The 18,935-nt window shown below is 39.2% G+C and overlaps 1 protein-coding gene across 2 annotated transcripts in view; it reads left to right on the forward strand.

Annotated features, from left to right (window-relative positions):
* nova2 (NOVA alternative splicing regulator 2) overlaps positions 1–18,935 on the forward strand; it is a 116,824-nt gene that overhangs the window by 58,982 nt on the left and 38,907 nt on the right. For both annotated transcript variants that reach the window (XM_055012069.1, XM_055012071.1), the window contains one exon: positions 18,205–18,371. In XM_055012069.1, coding sequence (XP_054868044.1) covers positions 18,205–18,371 — 167 coding nt within the window. The remainder of the gene's footprint in view (positions 1–18,204; positions 18,372–18,935) is intronic.

Raw genomic sequence — 18,935 nt, forward strand, 5'->3', positions numbered from 1 at the left:
AAAAATACAACCCTTTTCCCAACACATTTGAAACTCTCTCTCCATTTTCTGGATTAGTGGCGTGAAGTCATCTAGTATCTTCAAGGTTCCAGAGTTTTATTTGTCACATGCTCAGGCAACATGTGCAGTACAATGCAAAATGACTGAACCTGTGCAACAACAATATCAGAACATTCTTTAAAAAAAAAAAGAAAGCAACAGAAAAGTCTAAAAATTTACCCAAAAAAACAACGTATAATGATTTAGGATTGATTGACTGAATAAGAGCAGCAATAAAGCAGTAAAATAAATTGTAAAGGCGTGTTGATTTTAAATGCGGCGTGTCACAAACAACTGTGATTTGAACAGAGCAATACATTTTCCTGTTGAGAGAAAAAACTGTAATTAGAAATGTTGTTTGTTGTGTTGGAACCTGATTTTTGGGAGACTCCTGGCTGCTCATTCAGATCCACAACCTTTGTTTCCTCATTTTTTCCTGCCATTTCCAATCACACACTTCAATAAATTAATGTTCTGCTTCGTGTCATTCCCAAAAACAAGATTTTAAAACAGAACTGATGGATGTGACCCAATGGTTAGTGGTTGCGGCCTCATGTCGTACCAAAATATTTGATCCGATCTTGATTCTGGAGCATAAAATAACCAAAAAAAATCACCTTTTCAAACAAAGAAAAGAAAAAAATAGATTATTAAACTAGAAACAGGCCAAAGTCTCATTGGGGGCTTTTTATTTTTCCAGCAGCAGCTGGTCAGCTTCCAGATGAATGTGACAGCAGGTACAACACAGTGATGGAGAGAAGATGAGGAGTAGAAACGAAAAGGAGGAAAGAGAATGGGAAGGAGAGAAGGAGGAGGAGATGGAGAAAGAAACGAGAGGAAAACTGGGAGAAGCGAGGCAGCCGTGGCATCTTTTCAGCTGTGTTTTTTCTCGGCATGGGTCAGGTCACTTGGGTAACACCATCGATGCTGCCAAAGAAAGGAAGACAAGAGGAGAGAGGGAGGAGGGGGAGGAAAGAAGGGGAGGAAAGAGAGGGAGGAGGGGGAGGATGATGGGAACCAGAGGAGGAGGTGGATGTTGGAGAGGGATTGTGGGGAAAAACAGTTTTTGTCAAAGGAAAGTGATCGTCTCCTCTTTGATTTAACCACCCCCTGCAGTGGAAATCACATTTTTTAACTCATTAGCACATTCACACAGTGTTTTTTTTAGACATATAATGAGCAAAATAAACAGTTAACACCACGACTGAGCAGCTTATTGAACTGATTGCTGTCTAAAAATCATGGATTCACACTTTCAAGACAACACGTTTAAGATATTTGTGATTTGAAGGGTTAAAAACTGCTGCAAATCTACACATTTATTAGCACCAGAATGTTACAGTACAAAAGCTACATCTAAATCTTTATATAAATACAGGAATAGATCATTTTCTATTTAAAAAAAAAACAAAAAAACAAGTAAATATTTAGTGGTTTAATCAATTAGAGGCTTTAATGAAATGCAAGAGGATTCCTGGACTGCATCTTCATATATCTTCAAAGGTCAAAGGCTTTTATCTTCAAAATAAAAGCCTTTGACCAGTGTGGTGAAGGTTCTCTTAAGTTGTTTTGAGTTGTTTTTCCAGCTCTAAAGGAGACTAAAGAGAATACAGAAGAAGAAAGGATGGTGCTTCTTAAGAGATGTGATGCCTTTCAGCACATGCACAATGTGCAATGCAATATGAAGCATTTAGGGCTAAAAAATAAGATATTTAACAGTTTTCTGGTTGTTTTCTGCTCCTGTTACATTTTTAGGGCTAATTTTTTATTGCAACAAAGTTCTGCACCTTAATGGAAACAGCACAGCCATGACTAGAATTCAGAAATGTCTTCTGTGCACAATCTAAAAGTTACAATGACATAAATGATGAAAAAAGAAAATAAAAAGTTGAATTTCTTTGGATATTTATTTTACAAAAACTTGCACAGTATTTTTCCAAGTGCCTACAGGTGTTACCAATACTGGAAAAAATGGTGACCTTCATTACCTACCGGTACTTGCATTTTTAATTTGTCTCCTCTTCGCTTTGTATAAACAGTCTGCAGTTCTTCTAAAAGTCCCTAAATTTTTGCCACATGGCTGCCAGTTGCAGCTGAGTCACCAACGGCTTCATGGTTGTGTGGAGGAGTGCATAATTTTATTTTTGCAGAGAATCTGGTTATTGTAAATGATTTATTTTTGCCAATTTCTCAGCCACTTTGCTGCAATTTACCGATGACGGTCTGAAAAAATGAGCTCAGACTTTTGAGATTTGACATGTTGTTTAACCTAAAGTTTGAATTCTTCCAACATTTATAAAATAATGTGAGTTCAAGGCTCCAAAACTGTGAGAAATCTGCAAATGCTGCAATAGAAAAAGCACATAGAAATAGAAATAAATCAGTTTACAGGACAAAGAATTAAAATGTTATTGCAAATTATTCATATTTTAGCCAGTTTTTGCAAACAAAATGATGATTTTTTTGTAAAAATATCTAAACCGACGAGTTGCTTTTGGGATTTAATCATTCTAGTAAAGTTATATTTTGAAAAATTCCTGTGTTTAAATAGAAAGTTAGGGCAAAACAGTGTTTGCTGCTGAGTAAAAGGTCCCAAAGTTCAAATCACTGCTTACTCATACTATTAGTAATTAGATTCCAGCAGATTATTGATTGTTTGCAGTGTTCTACTTTACCAAATAGTTTAACGGATCTTTGCTTTGCTCCTAAATGTGCCTCCTGAATGTGGATTTATCTTCACGTTGCTTAAAAATCTGGATGAGAGACGTGGATTTTTGGACACCCAGCGAGGCCCAGCGTGGACGCAGAGCAGCAGGTCTCTCCAAGCTGAAAAGCGTTACATCAGAGCAGAGGAATTCCTGCCTTTTCTTCCAGCTTCTTTTGTTATTCTTTAGAGAGAAAAAGAGAGAGAGAGTTGCCTTATTCTTCTCGCCGAGTGCTCTGTCACTGCCGGACCTCGAGACAGATAAAGGAGGGGAGGCGGGGGGGAGGTGAGGAAGGAGATGGGGGAGAGTGAGTGAGGGAAGGAGGGAGGGAGGCTGACAGGAACCCATGTTTTTACTGCTCCTCCTGGTGCTACTTTAAAACCATCCAAACGGGAAGAAGAAAGAAGAAGAAGACATAACTTTAATGTAAAACTCCACGAGAACACTTTCCACCGAGGAAATGAGAGTTTTACTGCAGCTCACACAACCATCTGGTTTATTACAATAAGAGCATGTAGCTAAATAAAAATTAACTCAGTAAAAAACTAGGAGGTTTTACACATATTTAACTACATTTGTGGAAGTTTGTGATCCTTTTCTTTACAGGAAACACTGTCAATTCACAATTTTTTATTTAAATGCAGTCATTATTTTTAGCATAACTTTATGTTTCGCTTCATCAACCCTCTGAACCCCAAAACACAGAAGATGTTTTACAAAAAATCACTGAAATTACCACAGTTATTGGAGCAAGAAGTTGCGAAAACAAAATTATGTTTATTTGATATTTCTTTATTCTCATAAAAAAATCTGATTCTTTAAAAAAAACTAAAATTCTGTGCTCATTGCCTCATCCAGAAAGCCATTACTGACACTGCTGGGGCCAATAGTCACCAGACAAACATTAAAAAAGTCTCGGTTGAACTGCAGGCAGTGTCTATACAAAACAAATAGCTGACAAAAAAAATTTCAAAATAAGTAATAAAATATCTATAGTGTGTAGATTTGCTATTTGTTTCTAGTATTTGAAACAGCTGTAAACCTTGGAACAAATTTTGGACATGAATTTTTGTAAAATAAATAATCAGCAAAATTCAATTTTGTTAAGAAAAAGTGGCAAAAAAGTAAATAATTTGCAATAACATTTAAATTGTGGTTTCTTTAAATTAAAAAATAATCTATTTCTGTCTGAAAATGATGTAACTTTTGTATTGTAGCTGGTGCTGACCAATGTAATGGTTACTTGGGTTGTGTTGTACTCGTATGTGTTTCTGTTGTTTTGTGATTCTTCATTCTTCTGTGTTGTGCAATACTTCTTGGCTCTCTGTTTTTATTCTTTGTGCTGCGCTCTTAATGTATTTTTTATATTTATGGCTTCAGAGACACCTTTCAGATCTTTGCGGTTGCTTGTTAGCGCTGATTAGCATTAATAGTCTGATCCCATGTGGAGCAGCGCGAACATGTCTGACAACTACTTCTTTTAGCAACATTTTTATTATTACTAAACAGCATTCGGGGACGCTACATGCCTTCTTCTGGAACCTTTTATGTTGAGACTCTTCACACCTCAGTCTGCTGAGACACCAACATACCAGATGAGAACTTTTGTCTTTCCTGTTTTTCTTGTTTATGAAGTCAGCGAAGGCCAGTAAAGTCGCCCCCCAGGCCAGTTGTCCACAGTAACTCCGGGATGTAATGCGTTTTTCCTAATTGACCATGATTTTTTTCTGGTGTAAATGATGTGGGAGCCAGTGGGAGAGTGTGTGTTACAGCCCTGTGGGCGCTCGGGGGGAGAGACGAGATGAGCTCTCTGCCAGAACGTTACAAAGCAACCATCACATTTTTATCCACATAAACTGCAGCAGCTCCAGTTTTTGTCTTTCCTTCTAGTTTTTTCTTTTTTTTCTGCCTTCTAGTTTTCTTCCATTTGCATTTTTTTTTTTTTTTTTTTTTTTTTAGATTTCTCTCTTGGATTCCACCTCAAATGCTTCTGCCCTCTCCTGCTCTTTCCTCGCTTTGCTCCTCTGATGCCTCTTTCCTTCCTCCCATAATTTCTTCCTTCCATTTGTCTTTCCTCTCCTCTGTCCTGTTCTCTCTCTCTCTAATGAAAACTTGGTCGGCTGCAGCAGAGAACAGCTCCAAGTTTCCTTACTGCTCCTGATTACATCAGCACATGCAGTCATGCTCTCTCGCTCTCACTTTCTCTCTCTCTCTCTCTCTCTCTCTCTGTCGCACACACACAAACACACACATGCACACACACATCTCAGAGACTTTTGGAATAACAACTCATGACATCACCAACAGCTGCCCAGCTGCATGAAAGAGTGTGTGTTTGGTGTAAACGCACAATTGTGTGTGTGTGACTGATTGTGTGTGTGTGCATGGTCGGAGACTGTTAGTTGCCAAGGTAACGGAGCTGGATCAGTCAAGGGGTGAGGACCTCCTCCTCTGCTGGTTTACTGTTGCAGACCAGAAGTTTGCAGCAGTTACGCAACATCTATCTATCTATCTATCTATCTATCTATCTATCTATCTATCTATCTATCTATCTATCTATCTATCTATCTATCTATCTATCTATCTATCTATCTATCTATCTATCTATCTATCTATCTATCTATCTATCTAATCTTCCTTTTTTTTTCTTTTTCTTTCTTTTCCTTTTGTCCCCGCAGCTGGTTCACCTCATTAGGCCATAAAACCTTTTCTAACTGGCTACTGAGCTCTGTTCTGTCATTTCTATTGGCTCATTAAGGTGTCAGTCGATGGGTTCATCCGTCTCTCGGTGACAGAAGCCTATTGGTCAGCGCTTTTTTTCACATTATGGGGGGACCATTGTGCTCAGAAACGGAGGGAATTTCAATGCAGATTAAGAGCAGTTTGAAAAGGCTCTTTATCAGCGTGGCAGCAGGAGACTTTGGGTCCAGACTTTGGGAATTTAGAGGCCCTATATTAACAAATAATTAGCTATTATCTAAAACTATTGTTCTCAGACTTAAATCTTGAAGGGTCCCATATTGTGGCCAATTTAGCAGAAAGGGATTTTTCGCTTAAAATACCACAAAATTGGTTAATTTCACCATAAATTCTGATTCTGAATGGGCTGTTTGAGTGTGTGTAGCTTTGAATGAGGTCGATTCTGCCTCCTTCAGGAAGGAAACTCTCTGCATCTGTGATCAACAACATGGAGCAAAACAGTTGATAGTATGGCATTTGGTATAGGCATTGGTAAGTGCATGAAACCATGACTTCTTCATGGTCTTCTTCATTAATAAGGGTGACTATAACCGAATATATAAAATAGAAATAGGAGTTATTAAATTAAGATGGCCGATATCCTGCTGAACACGCCCCCTTCAGGAAGGAAACTCTCTCTGCCTGTGTGATCAACAACATGGAGCAAAACATTTGATAACATGACAGTTGGTATAGACATGAATGAACGCATGAAACCATGACTTTCTATCACTTCTAACTTTCTCCCTGAGTGATCATTTTGCCTGAAATATCACTGAATTCACCACAGAGCTGCTGTTTTTACCTCATGTGTTTGGTGAGTTTGTCGAACAACATTGCTTTTTTTGAAATCCATAGTTTAGCTGTGCAAGGCAGCAGCTTGTAAAACAGCTTCAAAGTAAACCTTGGTTAACATATAGTCTGCATTTCAGTTACTATTTCATACTTTATCTGCTGTCTGACCATGGAAACATGAAAATATGTAAACAAGAACAGGTTTATTGGGAGCTTACCTGTATTAAAATGCAGTTTTTGTGCGCACAGAGAGCAGGAGAGAAGCTACCGAATGTAAACAGCAGCCCAGTTCAGGTTTCACTGAACCTGCACTGTCCTTGTTTATTGATTTGAAATCACTCTTAATGTTCCAACATCCCTGATTTTACCTCACTTTTACAGTTAGCCACATTAGCCTCACAACATGCTAACACTAAGGATTTTCTGATTGTTGTGGCATCAAAAACAGTAAAAAGTAATCCAGCGGGTGCTCAGTTCCTCAGATGCTGGGAGTGCATGAAGACTCTTGTGTTCACTCTTACAGCCAACAATATCTAGTGAATTTTATTCATGGCGAAAACATTTTATAGTTAGCAGAAGCAGCTCCAGAAGGTAAATAAACCTGGTGGACTGTGAGGCAGCTGTTCATTCCAAAAATAGAAGGGCAGAATTATGCACAATTTTAGCTACAATACTATTGGTTACTCTATTTCAACTTAGAAAATGAAATAAATTCTAATTGACATGCAAAGCTGGGAAGTTTTTTTGGTTGAGTTGAGACTAGAAAAGTAAATGTATTGATATTTTCACTGCTTTTTATTTACACCCACAAGCTTTTAAGATGCTAAAACACAGTAACAATGGATTCTCCTCATATGGAGCCTTTAAGAATAGCTTCTTATGGGAATTCTGCTCTGCTGCTTTATAGCACCAAACAGGAAATCAGATATTTTACTACCAGTGTTCTCAAAGTAATTTCCAGAGACACAAAATGCTGCATGTCGCTGATAATGTTCACTTGGCTGAAAAGTGCATCATCAAGTTTCTGCCGCTTTGTTCTTGAGACAAATTAGTCCTGCTTTGGATTTTAATAATGGACAGATACTGGTTTGTCTCAGTGATAGTATCTTTTAGGGCACATAATATTGGTTGCTATAGAATTTGTAATAATCTTGTGTTCGAAACGCCTTCATTTCAATGAGACTGTTCACTCTCAGATAAGTTATTAGGAGAGATTGAATTCAGGAGGCCAATCAGAGGTCAGATCCCACGCCAGGCTTATTACATTTTTGAAGTTTCTCTTATTCTTTCAATTCCAGTGAACTTTTTCATGAGGGAAACAGGTGAAAGTGTCAAGATTCACATGTTCCTCTGGATGTAGAAACCTTACAGGACACATAATATCTCCGGTTCACCTTCACCTCCTATCTGATCGTCCTCCCACCCGTCTCTTTCCATACAGTCCTATAAGCCATTTTATGCGATCTGCAACAACAAGGTGTTGAGCTGCACCTCTAACAGGCGGCTAATCCAGCAGATCTGATCAAAGGTAGCCAGTTAACCTGAGCTTATCCGCCGCCTAAGGAGATGTGTTTAATGAGCTTACATTAAACCAGCACCACGTCTCGCTGTGCTTCCAATCAGCTGCGATGGAGGTTATTTTATACCCAAAGTCAGTCTTCTCTCTCCTACTGTTTGTCAGCATCCATCTGCTGGGATTTAGCTTTAATGAATTCTGTATTTCCATCTATGCATTCAATCTGCACCTGTTTCTGTCTGACTTTCGCTTGAAGCTGGTTGCATGAATCTGCAGTTGGGAGCTGGAAAATCAGATACTAAGAAAAGGCAATCAGCAAAGAAAAATCAAGACATAAACAAATGCGAAAGAATTAAAAAATTAAATGTAATAAATGACAACTAGGGATCAACAAATGTGTTTTTTTTCAAGGCTGATACCAATTACTGAACGATGGATGACCAATATTTGGAACTGATAGAGACCCAATATATTAACAAATAATTAGAAAACTATAATTAGAATAATTAGAAAACTATTGTTCTCAGACTTAAATCTTTCAGAGTCCCATGTTGTGCCCATTTTGGCAGTTTTTCTTGGAGGGGGGGATCTTAAAATACCACAAAATTGGTTAATTTTATCATAATTGTTGGCTGTAAATGGGCTGTTTGTGTGTCTGTAGCTTTAAATGCAGGTGATTCTGCTTCCTTCAGGAAGAAAACTCTCTCTGCATCTGTGATCGACAACATGGTGCTAAACAGTTGATAACTTGGCAGTTGGTATAGACATGAAAGGCATGAAACCATGACTTCTTCATGGTCTTCTTTATTAGTAAGGGTGACTATAGCTGAATATATAAAATAGGAATAGGAATAAATTAGGACGCTCTCCTCTGTTTATGTGGGATTGACTGTGAATAATCAATTTGTTCTTCTTCTCTGTTATCTTAATCTTTCCCCGTTCTATCAGTTCTATGACCCATTAAAGTCCAGATCTTCAATCATTATTAATTATTGCTTTTCAGACGACTCTCTTTCATATGAATCTGTGGCTGTCTTCAAACTTAGCTGCTAGCCATTAGCACGGCCTTAGCCACTGTGTGAAGCTAATTTCCTGGTTTGTGGAAACAGTTTGTGTTTCTTGTTTAGTTTTTGCTGCTTGAGAGACATTTCTAAAACCACAGAAACCCAAAGAAGCACATTTAATCGATCAATAATCAGTCAAAAATGCCAAATATCGGCCACAATAATCGGCCTATCCCTAACGACAGCCACTTATATGTTCTGTCTGCATGTCTGATTATAGGCTTACTGTTCCCGTTCAAACTTTAGATGCATTTTAGCTTGATTTCCTGGCATGTGATGAAATCAAAACTTATTTTTTCACATTATAAACAAAGACGATTCAGAGATCTAGCCCAGCGTCTTCTCCCGAGACTCGCCGATTGATCTCCATCCAGAGCGACGTGTCCTCGTCTGTCCCGCATCACATGTATGTGTTTGTGTTTCAGGTTTCTCTCTGTCTACATTTCTGTATACATCTTGCAGGATCTCCTTGTCTTTTTGTGTCTCTCCTCCTCTCCGTCTTTCTGACGCTGCTCTGTTGTGACAGGTTTCACAAAGGTTTCTTCTCTCTGTGTCCTGGTCCGTCCATCTCCCTCCTCGTCTCTGTTTGTCGCCCTCTTTCTCTGTTGTCACTCCATTTTGACACAGCCATCGTGACTCTGTGCCGATCTGCCTCTCCCTCTCTGAGTTTCTGTCCATTTCTCTGCCTTCCCCTCTCCCTTTCTCTGTGCTTGATGCTTTTCAGATGTGACAGAAGTCGTGTGAACCCCTGTATCTCTTTCTATCGGTTGTCTTTCTCCCTCCTGCTAATGTTTTTTCCATCAGAGGAGCGCTGGAAGTGAAAAAGCTGTACATCTCGGCATAGCAGGGGATGAACATCATGTACCTGTGAACACAAGACTTCTGGCAATTTCTGTCACATCTCATCTCCTCTCTCCTGTTATATTCTCTGCTGATATTTTTCAAATATTCCCGTTTGAAAAAGTTTGAGAAACTCGCTCCAGACAGGAAACTTGAGGGAGGGCTCTCAGGGGAAAATCTGTGATTCCTTACAAATGGGTCACTTTGCAGGAATTTACCAGAATATCTGACAACTTGTTTCACACATTCGCAGCGCCGGCTGGCAGTTTTCGGCCCGACTGTAGTGTAAACCAGACTGTTTATGCCTTTAGTGGTTCCCTGTACTGAAAAACAACATTAATAAACCAGGAAGGAGTAACGGTTTTTGAGGTCATGGAATTTCTGACTTTGTTGAGGACACTTTTTAACATCACAGCCTAAAAATATATTAACGTAAAATATTCCTCAGAGGCTCCATTTGCAGCTGCAGCTCGTCAAATCTAAAACAAATCTCTGCTTTAATTTAATTTTTGATCCACTGGATGCGGACATTTCATCCCCACTGAGAAATGAGTTCATGCTAATGAACAAAGTCAAGAATTATCTTTTATTTAGCAGCTGTTTATTCATTATAAATAGAAAAAAAAAACACTATTGAAGATTCTGCACATGGCTGTACAAAGGCACATATATGCATATGTTACAACATATAAGTCTGACAATGTAATGCAGCACTTAATTTGACAAATTTATTGAACTTATCATAGAAGTTGCACATCCACAAGGTTGGGAGATTTGCAAGAGACAGACAAAGTTATAGTGTAGCTGATGACAGCAGAAAAAGAGTATATTCATATGAACTTTTCTTAAGTTTAAGCCTTGCATCCACAGCAATCTGGTGTTTCAGGGTCCATAAAATAGAGATTTCTGCTGATTGCATTTTAGTCTGTAGAGGCAAAAATGGAGACTGGAAGCGATTATACAGGCACTGATGTTTGCTAAATTATCATTTATTTGGCAATTGTGTAAATAGAAAAAAACACAATTAAACAGTCTGTGCATTGCTTTGCAAAGACATATATATGCATATGTTGCATCATTTAAATCTGACAGTGTAATGCAGCACTTAATTTGACAAATTTGTTGAATGTTTTCATAGAAGTTACACATCCACAACATTGAGAGATTTGCAAGAGACAGACAAAGTTATAGTGTAGCTGATGACAGCAGAAAAAGAGTATATTCACATTAACTTTTATTAAGTTTAAGCCTTGCATCCATAACAATCTGGTGTTTTAGGGCCCATAAAATGGATTTCTGTTGATTGTGTTTTAGTCTCTACAGGCAGAAATGGAGACATTTTCGCTAAATTATATTTATTTAGCAGATGTTTTTTCATTACACATAGAAAAACACAGTTAAAGCTTCTGTGCATTGCTGTACAAAGATATATATCCATAAGTTACAACATATAAGTCTGAAAATGTAATATAGTACTTATTTTGACAAATTGTTACAACTTTTTAGTACAAGATGCACATTCACACTGAAAGTCTGGTGCGAAATCATACATTTCCCATAATGCACCTACAGATGACAGAGGATCACATTCTTGATAAAAATGTGAAATCTTTCAGTCTGAAGACTCAGTTCATGGCTTTAAAATGCTCATCCAGAGCAACAGAACGTATTTCTGAGTATAAAATCTACCTTTAATGCAGCAGAACCGAGTGAGGCTGTTAAATGCAGCGTAATGCGCCTTTATTGTTGGCTACCGAAGCCTCAGGAGGCCGAGACTCTCCACCCCCGGCTGGATGGAGCTGGAAAGAATGAATCGTGGCTGCTGGCTGCAGGTTGACTGCAATTAACAGGCTATGACACACAGAGTAATCTTTACTGCATCGCGTTATCCTGCTGTTGTTAAATGCAAATTTGACTTTCTGTCCTTTTTTTGTCAGATTCTCCCTGTAAACAAAGCATTCTGTATGTTCTGTTGGTTCTGCTGTGATGTTTTCATGCTTGCAGTAGCAGGACTGAGCGACTTACATCTCTTCTTGTTCGAGGATAATCTAGTGTCGGAGTTTGATCGGCATGCGTCGCCATACTGAGCATGCATATGTTGCAGTGAGTCAGAAATCAGAGGAGAAGCAGCTCCCTGTGCTTTCAGTCTCTGGTCATCAGGGAGGAGGAGGAGGAGGAAGGAGTGAGTCATGTTAGTTAGACTTTAATAAAAACAACTGCCAGGGTCCACAGGCTGGATCATGATGATGAGGAGTGTTCTGGTGTTGAACGAAGGGGTGTTGGGTCACTTGGTCACTGTGGAAATACAGAGCCGGAGTTCACGTCTGCTATGAATTTCACAGACTCTTGCTTTTCATTTTTCGATCCCCCGTCATCCTCTGATTGAAGTTAGAGCTCCAGTAATTGGAGGTTTATGTGTGGTTTTTTTTGTGCTGCAGGTTTGTCCGCCGTGACACCAGACCAACCTACACAGAGTACGTCAGCTAACGAAGCCACCTCACAGCACTGAATGGATTTTATCGATATTTCTGACTCCTGCTATTATTCCTCGCTGGCACCGTTGCAGGTGTTTCATCTCAGGAGCCAAACAATCTTCTGACCTGAAACTTTGGAGCTTAGCACTTTTTGCTCCTCTCATGATCTTGTTTTTTTTTCTGTGATTTAGCCCTTTTTTATTGCATCTCGACTTCTTCCAGATGCCGCAGTAAAACTCTGTGCCTATCAGGACTCTAACTTGGCCGAATGAAACACACATTTCAATGCTATTGGCTGCACATGCGGGTCGTGATTTATGTTTGTTGTAGTAATCCTCAATGCAGTGAAACAACACATTTGCTTGGCTAATCAGGACTGACGGCGCTGATACTTGAATATACAATTCACAATTGCTCTGGCTCCGTTATTCTGCGTCTATGATTTCTTTCCCCGTCTTAAATATGATGTAAACACTGTAGTTTTAATAACACTGAACAGATATTTCCTCAGCAGCTGCAGCAAGTCAAGTTTGGAAGCGGCTTTCAACCGTTAAAATGTCAAATGATGAGGTTGGTTTTACAACGGGAAATGCAAAAAGTCACATACAAAGACACACACACACACACAATGACGTTTTTGCACCGCTCCAGAACTGACTGCCAACGGAGCGTGCTCCCGGTCGCTGAGGGATGTATAAATTCTGTTGTGTTGGCACTGAGTTTGGCATTTGTGTGTCTGTTACTGTCAGTCTGTGTATATGTGTGTGTGTGTGTGTGTGTGTGTGTGTGTGTGTGTGTGTCTTTGTGTGTTTCCTGTAGGGGAAACGCGACACTGAAGCACGAGCATGCTAATGTTAATGAAACACGTATTAATTTAGGATAATTCATGAAACTGTTCCTCCAAACATTGACACAAGCAGTGGCCTGTTTGTGTTAGATGGAGACGTTCTGGTTGTGTTTGCGTGAACTGTAGTCTTCATCAACAACAGATAACAACAGATAAAATCAGGACATGCAGGGAGTTTAAAGCTGCATTAATTTAGATGTAGACCGATCTGATTTAGCTCATGGTTTAATTTTATACCACATTTACTGTGTGTTTCTTCCACTGTGTTCAAAAAAGTTCTGACAAACTACCTGCACACTGACAAAGTTCCAGTTTAGCTGATAAAATTAGTGGAGCAGCAGATTTAAAAACTACGTCCACATTAACTTTTCCTACGTTTAAACTTGGCATCCACAACATGCTGGTGTTTTAGGACTCATAAAACAGATTTCTGCTGATTGCATTTTTAGTCCGGAGAGGCAGAAATGGAGACTTTTGGAAGCTATGATACAGACATTCATGTTCGCTCCTATCAAATTACGCTTTTTCCAGAAAGAAAAAAAAACAAGCAAAGATGTCAGCATGTGTTACTTATTCTTGGTAACAGTTCCACCTCATTGTTGTTCCAGGAAAAGTAATCTCTGGTGTTACATTTTGCCATTGCTCTTCCTTCCCTGTAACTAAGATTTTACACTTTTTGTGTACAACAGTGTACGTGGACGGTTATTTTTATGTGTTTTCAGGCATGTAGACACATTTCAGATGCAGACAGTGATTGTTTTTGGTTTAGAACTCTTTTAAAAAGCAAAAACACATTTGTGTGGATGTCCAAAAACACCACAACCTGGACACAAACACAACTCTAACATTTAACTTGCACAATATCTGCAGTATATATACACTTACAAACTGTTGCACACCATTTTTGACTGTCCTGTTTTATTAATCACCTTCCATGTTAAAAAATAATAATAATAAAGCTAAATAAAAATGCTTACAGTGGTGGGTTACACAAGGAAAACAAATCTCGAAAGCCTTGATTTTTACTTTGTAGGAAAATGCCTGCCTGGAAGTAGTGAGAAAATGCTATAAAACATGGTGTAATTAACTATTATTACTCAATATTTGCAGGATATTTATACTTACAAATTGGTAGCCTTGTACGATGCCAGTGCGGTGGAGTTCTTGTGACTTCAGGTGGAAAAAACATAAACCAATCTGCTCTATAAAGAGTATTTGTAGTCAAAAACAACAATGGGAAGACACAAAAGTAAGTAGCTTTACTGATGATGATTAACCTTCATACCAGCTTGATAGTCAGCCTAGCATCATAGAAAAAGTGGGAATTTAACACACAGTCATTTTGCGTGTTGGCAGAATGCACCTTTTTTGCACTTGGTGTTTAGTTGCATGCCTTATAATTGTGATAAATGAGACCTCACCCATTGTTTATCATGTAGACGCTGCAAAATGACACAAAGGAAGCAAAAAATGCACAGAAATGATACTTTAAAATGTGCAAAAAGCGCCGTGCTATTGATACACAATCAGATGAAATATCAAGTTGTGATGCTGCAAGATCACCTACGTAAATAAAATTGACCGTGTTTATTATCGTACGCATATTCACTGATCTGTGGGTGAATATTTAGTAATTAAATTAAGCAGGTCTTCGTCGCAGTGGCACAGCTGTACTGCAGCTTCAACGTGATCTCCAGTGACAGAGTGGCATTTTCTGCTGCAATCACACAATCAAAATCACACAAACACACACACACACACACACACACACACACACACAGGGGCGTGCATGTGCAATCACAAACTGCAAAAAAATAACACACACACACTCACACACCCATGCCAAGACAATGGCCTGCTAATCCTCGCTTCTGATTGGATGAGTCCAGATTACCCAGAGGGCACCAGCTGTCGGGGAGAGGCGAGGCCCAGTTTCCTCAGTATCAGCACACACATGATACACACAAAAACACACACACACACTCACACTCTTCACTGGTCCCGTCACTCTGATGCCGAGTAGAAACGCACAAAATGTTAGCATCCCAGAGCTAACGTTTGGGTTATTTGTAGCCGCCGTCGTCGCTCGCCGGACCACACCGAAGCTCTCAGCTGCTGTCAACACACACAGTTTGTCGGTGCTGTCGACACACTGTAAAAATAGGAATGGGAATTAATACCACTGTAACGCTAACAGGCCTCACAAAAGTCCAGGTAGCCAAATTCTGCAAATGCCTGATGAGCTGTGTGCTTTATTTTTAGCTGGTGTTGTCACAACCGCTGCACATTCAACTTTTCATTTTCATGCTTAAGTTTGTGCAGAATTTTGATTCCTGCAGAAAGTTTTTGCTAAATATGTGAGCTTTTTTCTGTAGCTCATCTTTTATAGTGTTACAATTGCAGCATGCCTTGTTCCAAGTTCTGCTCTGAACGGTGTTTGAAGGCAGCACAGAAAAGTTCTCTTTTTTTGGGCTAAAAATGCTCCTATTTTTGGCTTCTTGAACTCTCTGCCCTCACGCTATAACACGCCATCAGCCCCCGCTCATACATACATGGAGCAGCCCTCGATCTCTGAGCTCCCAGTGCAGCCACAGAGGGCCGAGCCGGGCCAAGCCGAGCCAGTCCGAGCCAGTCCAACAATGCTAGCGAGAAGGAGGGGGGACAGGAAGCGCCGGCTGACACGCTGCTGGGCCGAGATAAGAGCAGATCCCGCTAAATACTGGAATCAGGGGAGAGCAAGGGAGAGATGGGAGGAAGAGGAGGGAATATAGGGGAAAGGAAAGGAAGGAAGAGAGACAGAAAACAGAAAAAAGAGAGGAGAGAGAGACAAATGCAAAAAGGGTGAGGGAGTGAGAGAGATTTACTTTCAGTGTGTTGTTAAGATACAGCTGGACTGAGAGGCTTTGCTCTGGCCTAGATTCTCCTCTTTGTCTGCTGGTTAAAGCGCTGGATCTCGTCTCTGCAGCCAACATTTATGAATCTATCTGGATGTATTTTCATGCAGAGTGAAAGCAGAAGCTGTCGTTAATTGTTTGGTTTCTCCGGCTACGAGGTCAAAGTGCTGATTTCCAGCTTGAGCAGAACGCAGCAGCAGACACATATTTCACGTTAGTTGCTTCCAACTTCTTGGCTTGCGACCCTTTAAATGAAGAGTTGTCTTGTTTTCAACCATTTATATGTCAAGAACTTGTGACTAGTGTGACAAATGACGCATTTTCCTTAGATACGAAGTGATATTATGCAGTAATTTACAACAAAATGTCTGATGAAATCAATATGTCTCATGTTACACGTCATTTTTGACTGTCATGTTTTATTATTCACCTTCCAAGCTTAAAAAAATAATATAACAATATGGATTACACAAGCAAAACAAGTCTCAAAAGCCTTCTAATTGATTTTTACATTGAGGATGTAAAAATTTGCCTGGAAGCAGTGAGAAAATGTGATAAAACACGGTGTAATTAACAAATTATAACAAGCAGTATAACTTATACATGTTCAGACTTACTTAAAGGTGTTAATGGTGTTTAAATGCACAGTGGGTGAGCAGCGAAGTGTTCATAGCCCTGTTAATTTTATTATTACATTTTACTGGTCACCTTCTGCGGATACAAACAAACTTTAAAGTCAGTCTGTTTTATTTCTAATGTGCTTTAGCATAAAAACAGAACAACTAAACTGTGATGTTGTGCTACTTGTTTGTTAATATTTGATTTTTCTGCTGCATTTAGTGTTTAATTTTCCTGGAAAAAGAAGAGAAATGCAACAAAAAAGTGCATAAATGATGTCATACAGTGCATTATATTCCAAGGCTGCATAAATAATTGATTTTATTTGAAATTATGTAATTTGCAAATCACAAAAGCTGCAATTTCGGACACATTGCACTTTATACTACATGTCTGAGATTTGATGGTGTCTCAGGTTGTAACGCTTCATTGCAGTGAACATTGGACTAAAACTTGACTTTAAGAAATGATATTGCAACTCTAATCACAGTATCTGTCAGAAAAATCACAGTATTTTCAAATATTTTGAATTTTTAAAGAATAGAAATCCCACTTACTCCTGTTGTAGTAGCAACTTTGCAACTTTTTCAATTTGCATTTTGGACTTTATCCAGTAAAGAAACTATTTTTATGGGGAAAAACCCTGCAGAAATGTGTCATCGTGTTGCTACAAACTAAAACAGAAGTTTGGAAATGACTGCAACATGTAATATCCTTCGCCTGACCAGGGAATTCATTTCCCGATTGGACAAAATCCTGGAAACCCACATAAAGCGAATGTTTCTGACATGATCAGGAGAGGCAGATGCAGTGGAAACATGAGCTGTGGTGTTTTCTAAATGCTGCTCTGTGCTTGTGTCATCTTTCTCTTCATTCTGACTTTGGGTTTTTCTTTGTTTCATCACTTTATCCTGCACGTTTCGAGATGTATTTTCTATTAAATTGCTTCTCAGAAAAAAAAATCCCTCGACAAGCTTCAAGCGGTTAAATCTGTAAAATGTGATTAAGTCTGTAATTAGTTTTCTGCTGTAAACATCACACAGTTTCATATACGTTAATTTCCCTCCACTTTCGATTGAGTTTCTCGATAATTCTGTTTTCTCTCGTCTCTCTGCTGTTACTATTTGCTGCTGCTGCTGCTGCTGCTGCAGTGTAATTTCCCAGCGGGGATCATTACAGTTTCCTGGTGTCTTTTCTTATCTCACGGTTGTTGTTTTTTTTTCTAAACTAGTATCAGCCGTGGTTGATTCTATTTTCATTCAACAGCACATAAAAATGATGAAAAGAGGAAAATTCTGAATGTTCAGGTCAGAACTACGACGAGCTGCAAACTTTTACCTGCATCTGTGAAAAATGTTTTTAAGAAAACCCGAATGAAATTTAGTTTGAGAGGAACTTGTGAACACTGTTTTGTAGGGAAAAGTTGAGACGTTGATGGAAATAACTGTTGACTAAATGAGGATGTTTGACGTCTTGGTGTTTTATTTCTGGCAGCGGAGCTCAGCTGTGGCGTTCTGCTGCCTCCCTGTTTTACATCTTCGAACAACGTGATGGGTCGTGAAAGTTACGGGAATAAAATCCAGTGACACAAGCGCTCCTGTGTGTGATTTTGTTTTCCAGTTTGTTTCCACAAAGTATCGGTTCAACCTCACGCTGACCTGTTTGTTTTGCAGGGACGACAGAGCGGGTTTGTCTGATCCAGGGCACCGTGGAGGCGCTGAACGGCGTCCATGACTTCATCGCCGAGAAGGTGAGGGAGATGCCTCAGAGCACCCAGAAGACAGAGCCGGTCAGCATCCTGCAGCCGCAGACCACCGTCAACCCGGACCGCGTCAAACAGGTGGGTACCTCCACCGGTTTCTCACTTTATTCAACTCCAGGAGAAGTCGGAGCAGCTGCAGACGTCCCCAGTTAGCTTCAAGCAGGGGTTTCAAAAATATTTTAGTTCACATTCAGCCCAGTTTGACCTCAAGTGAGCCAGACCAGTTAAATCAGAGCATAACAACATTTAAGGAATTATCATTTTACAAAACATCATGAACAGCCTGAAATTTCTTAAGAAAAATACATTCAGTTTCAACAACATTATGCCTCAGTTTATCATTTACACATTACAACTTCCAGATCACAGAGTGTGTACAAAGGAACACAACATTTAGTCACAGGTATCTGGAAGTTGTTGATATAGTATTTTACTTTATGATCAAAAGGTCAAAAGTCAGACAAAGAAAAAGACAAAAAACAACAAAAACAAGACAAAATATCCCAAAATGAGGCACAAACCGACAAAAACGAGACAAAAAACTACAAAAATTAGACAAAATATTTCAAAAATGAGACACAAACCGACAAAAACGAGACAAAAATTACTAAAATTTGACAAAACATTCCAAAAATGAGACAC

The sequence above is a fragment of the Amphiprion ocellaris genome, chromosome 7, assembly GCF_022539595.1.
Source record: "Amphiprion ocellaris isolate individual 3 ecotype Okinawa chromosome 7, ASM2253959v1, whole genome shotgun sequence".
Classification (NCBI taxonomy): Eukaryota; Metazoa; Chordata; class Actinopteri; family Pomacentridae; genus Amphiprion; species Amphiprion ocellaris.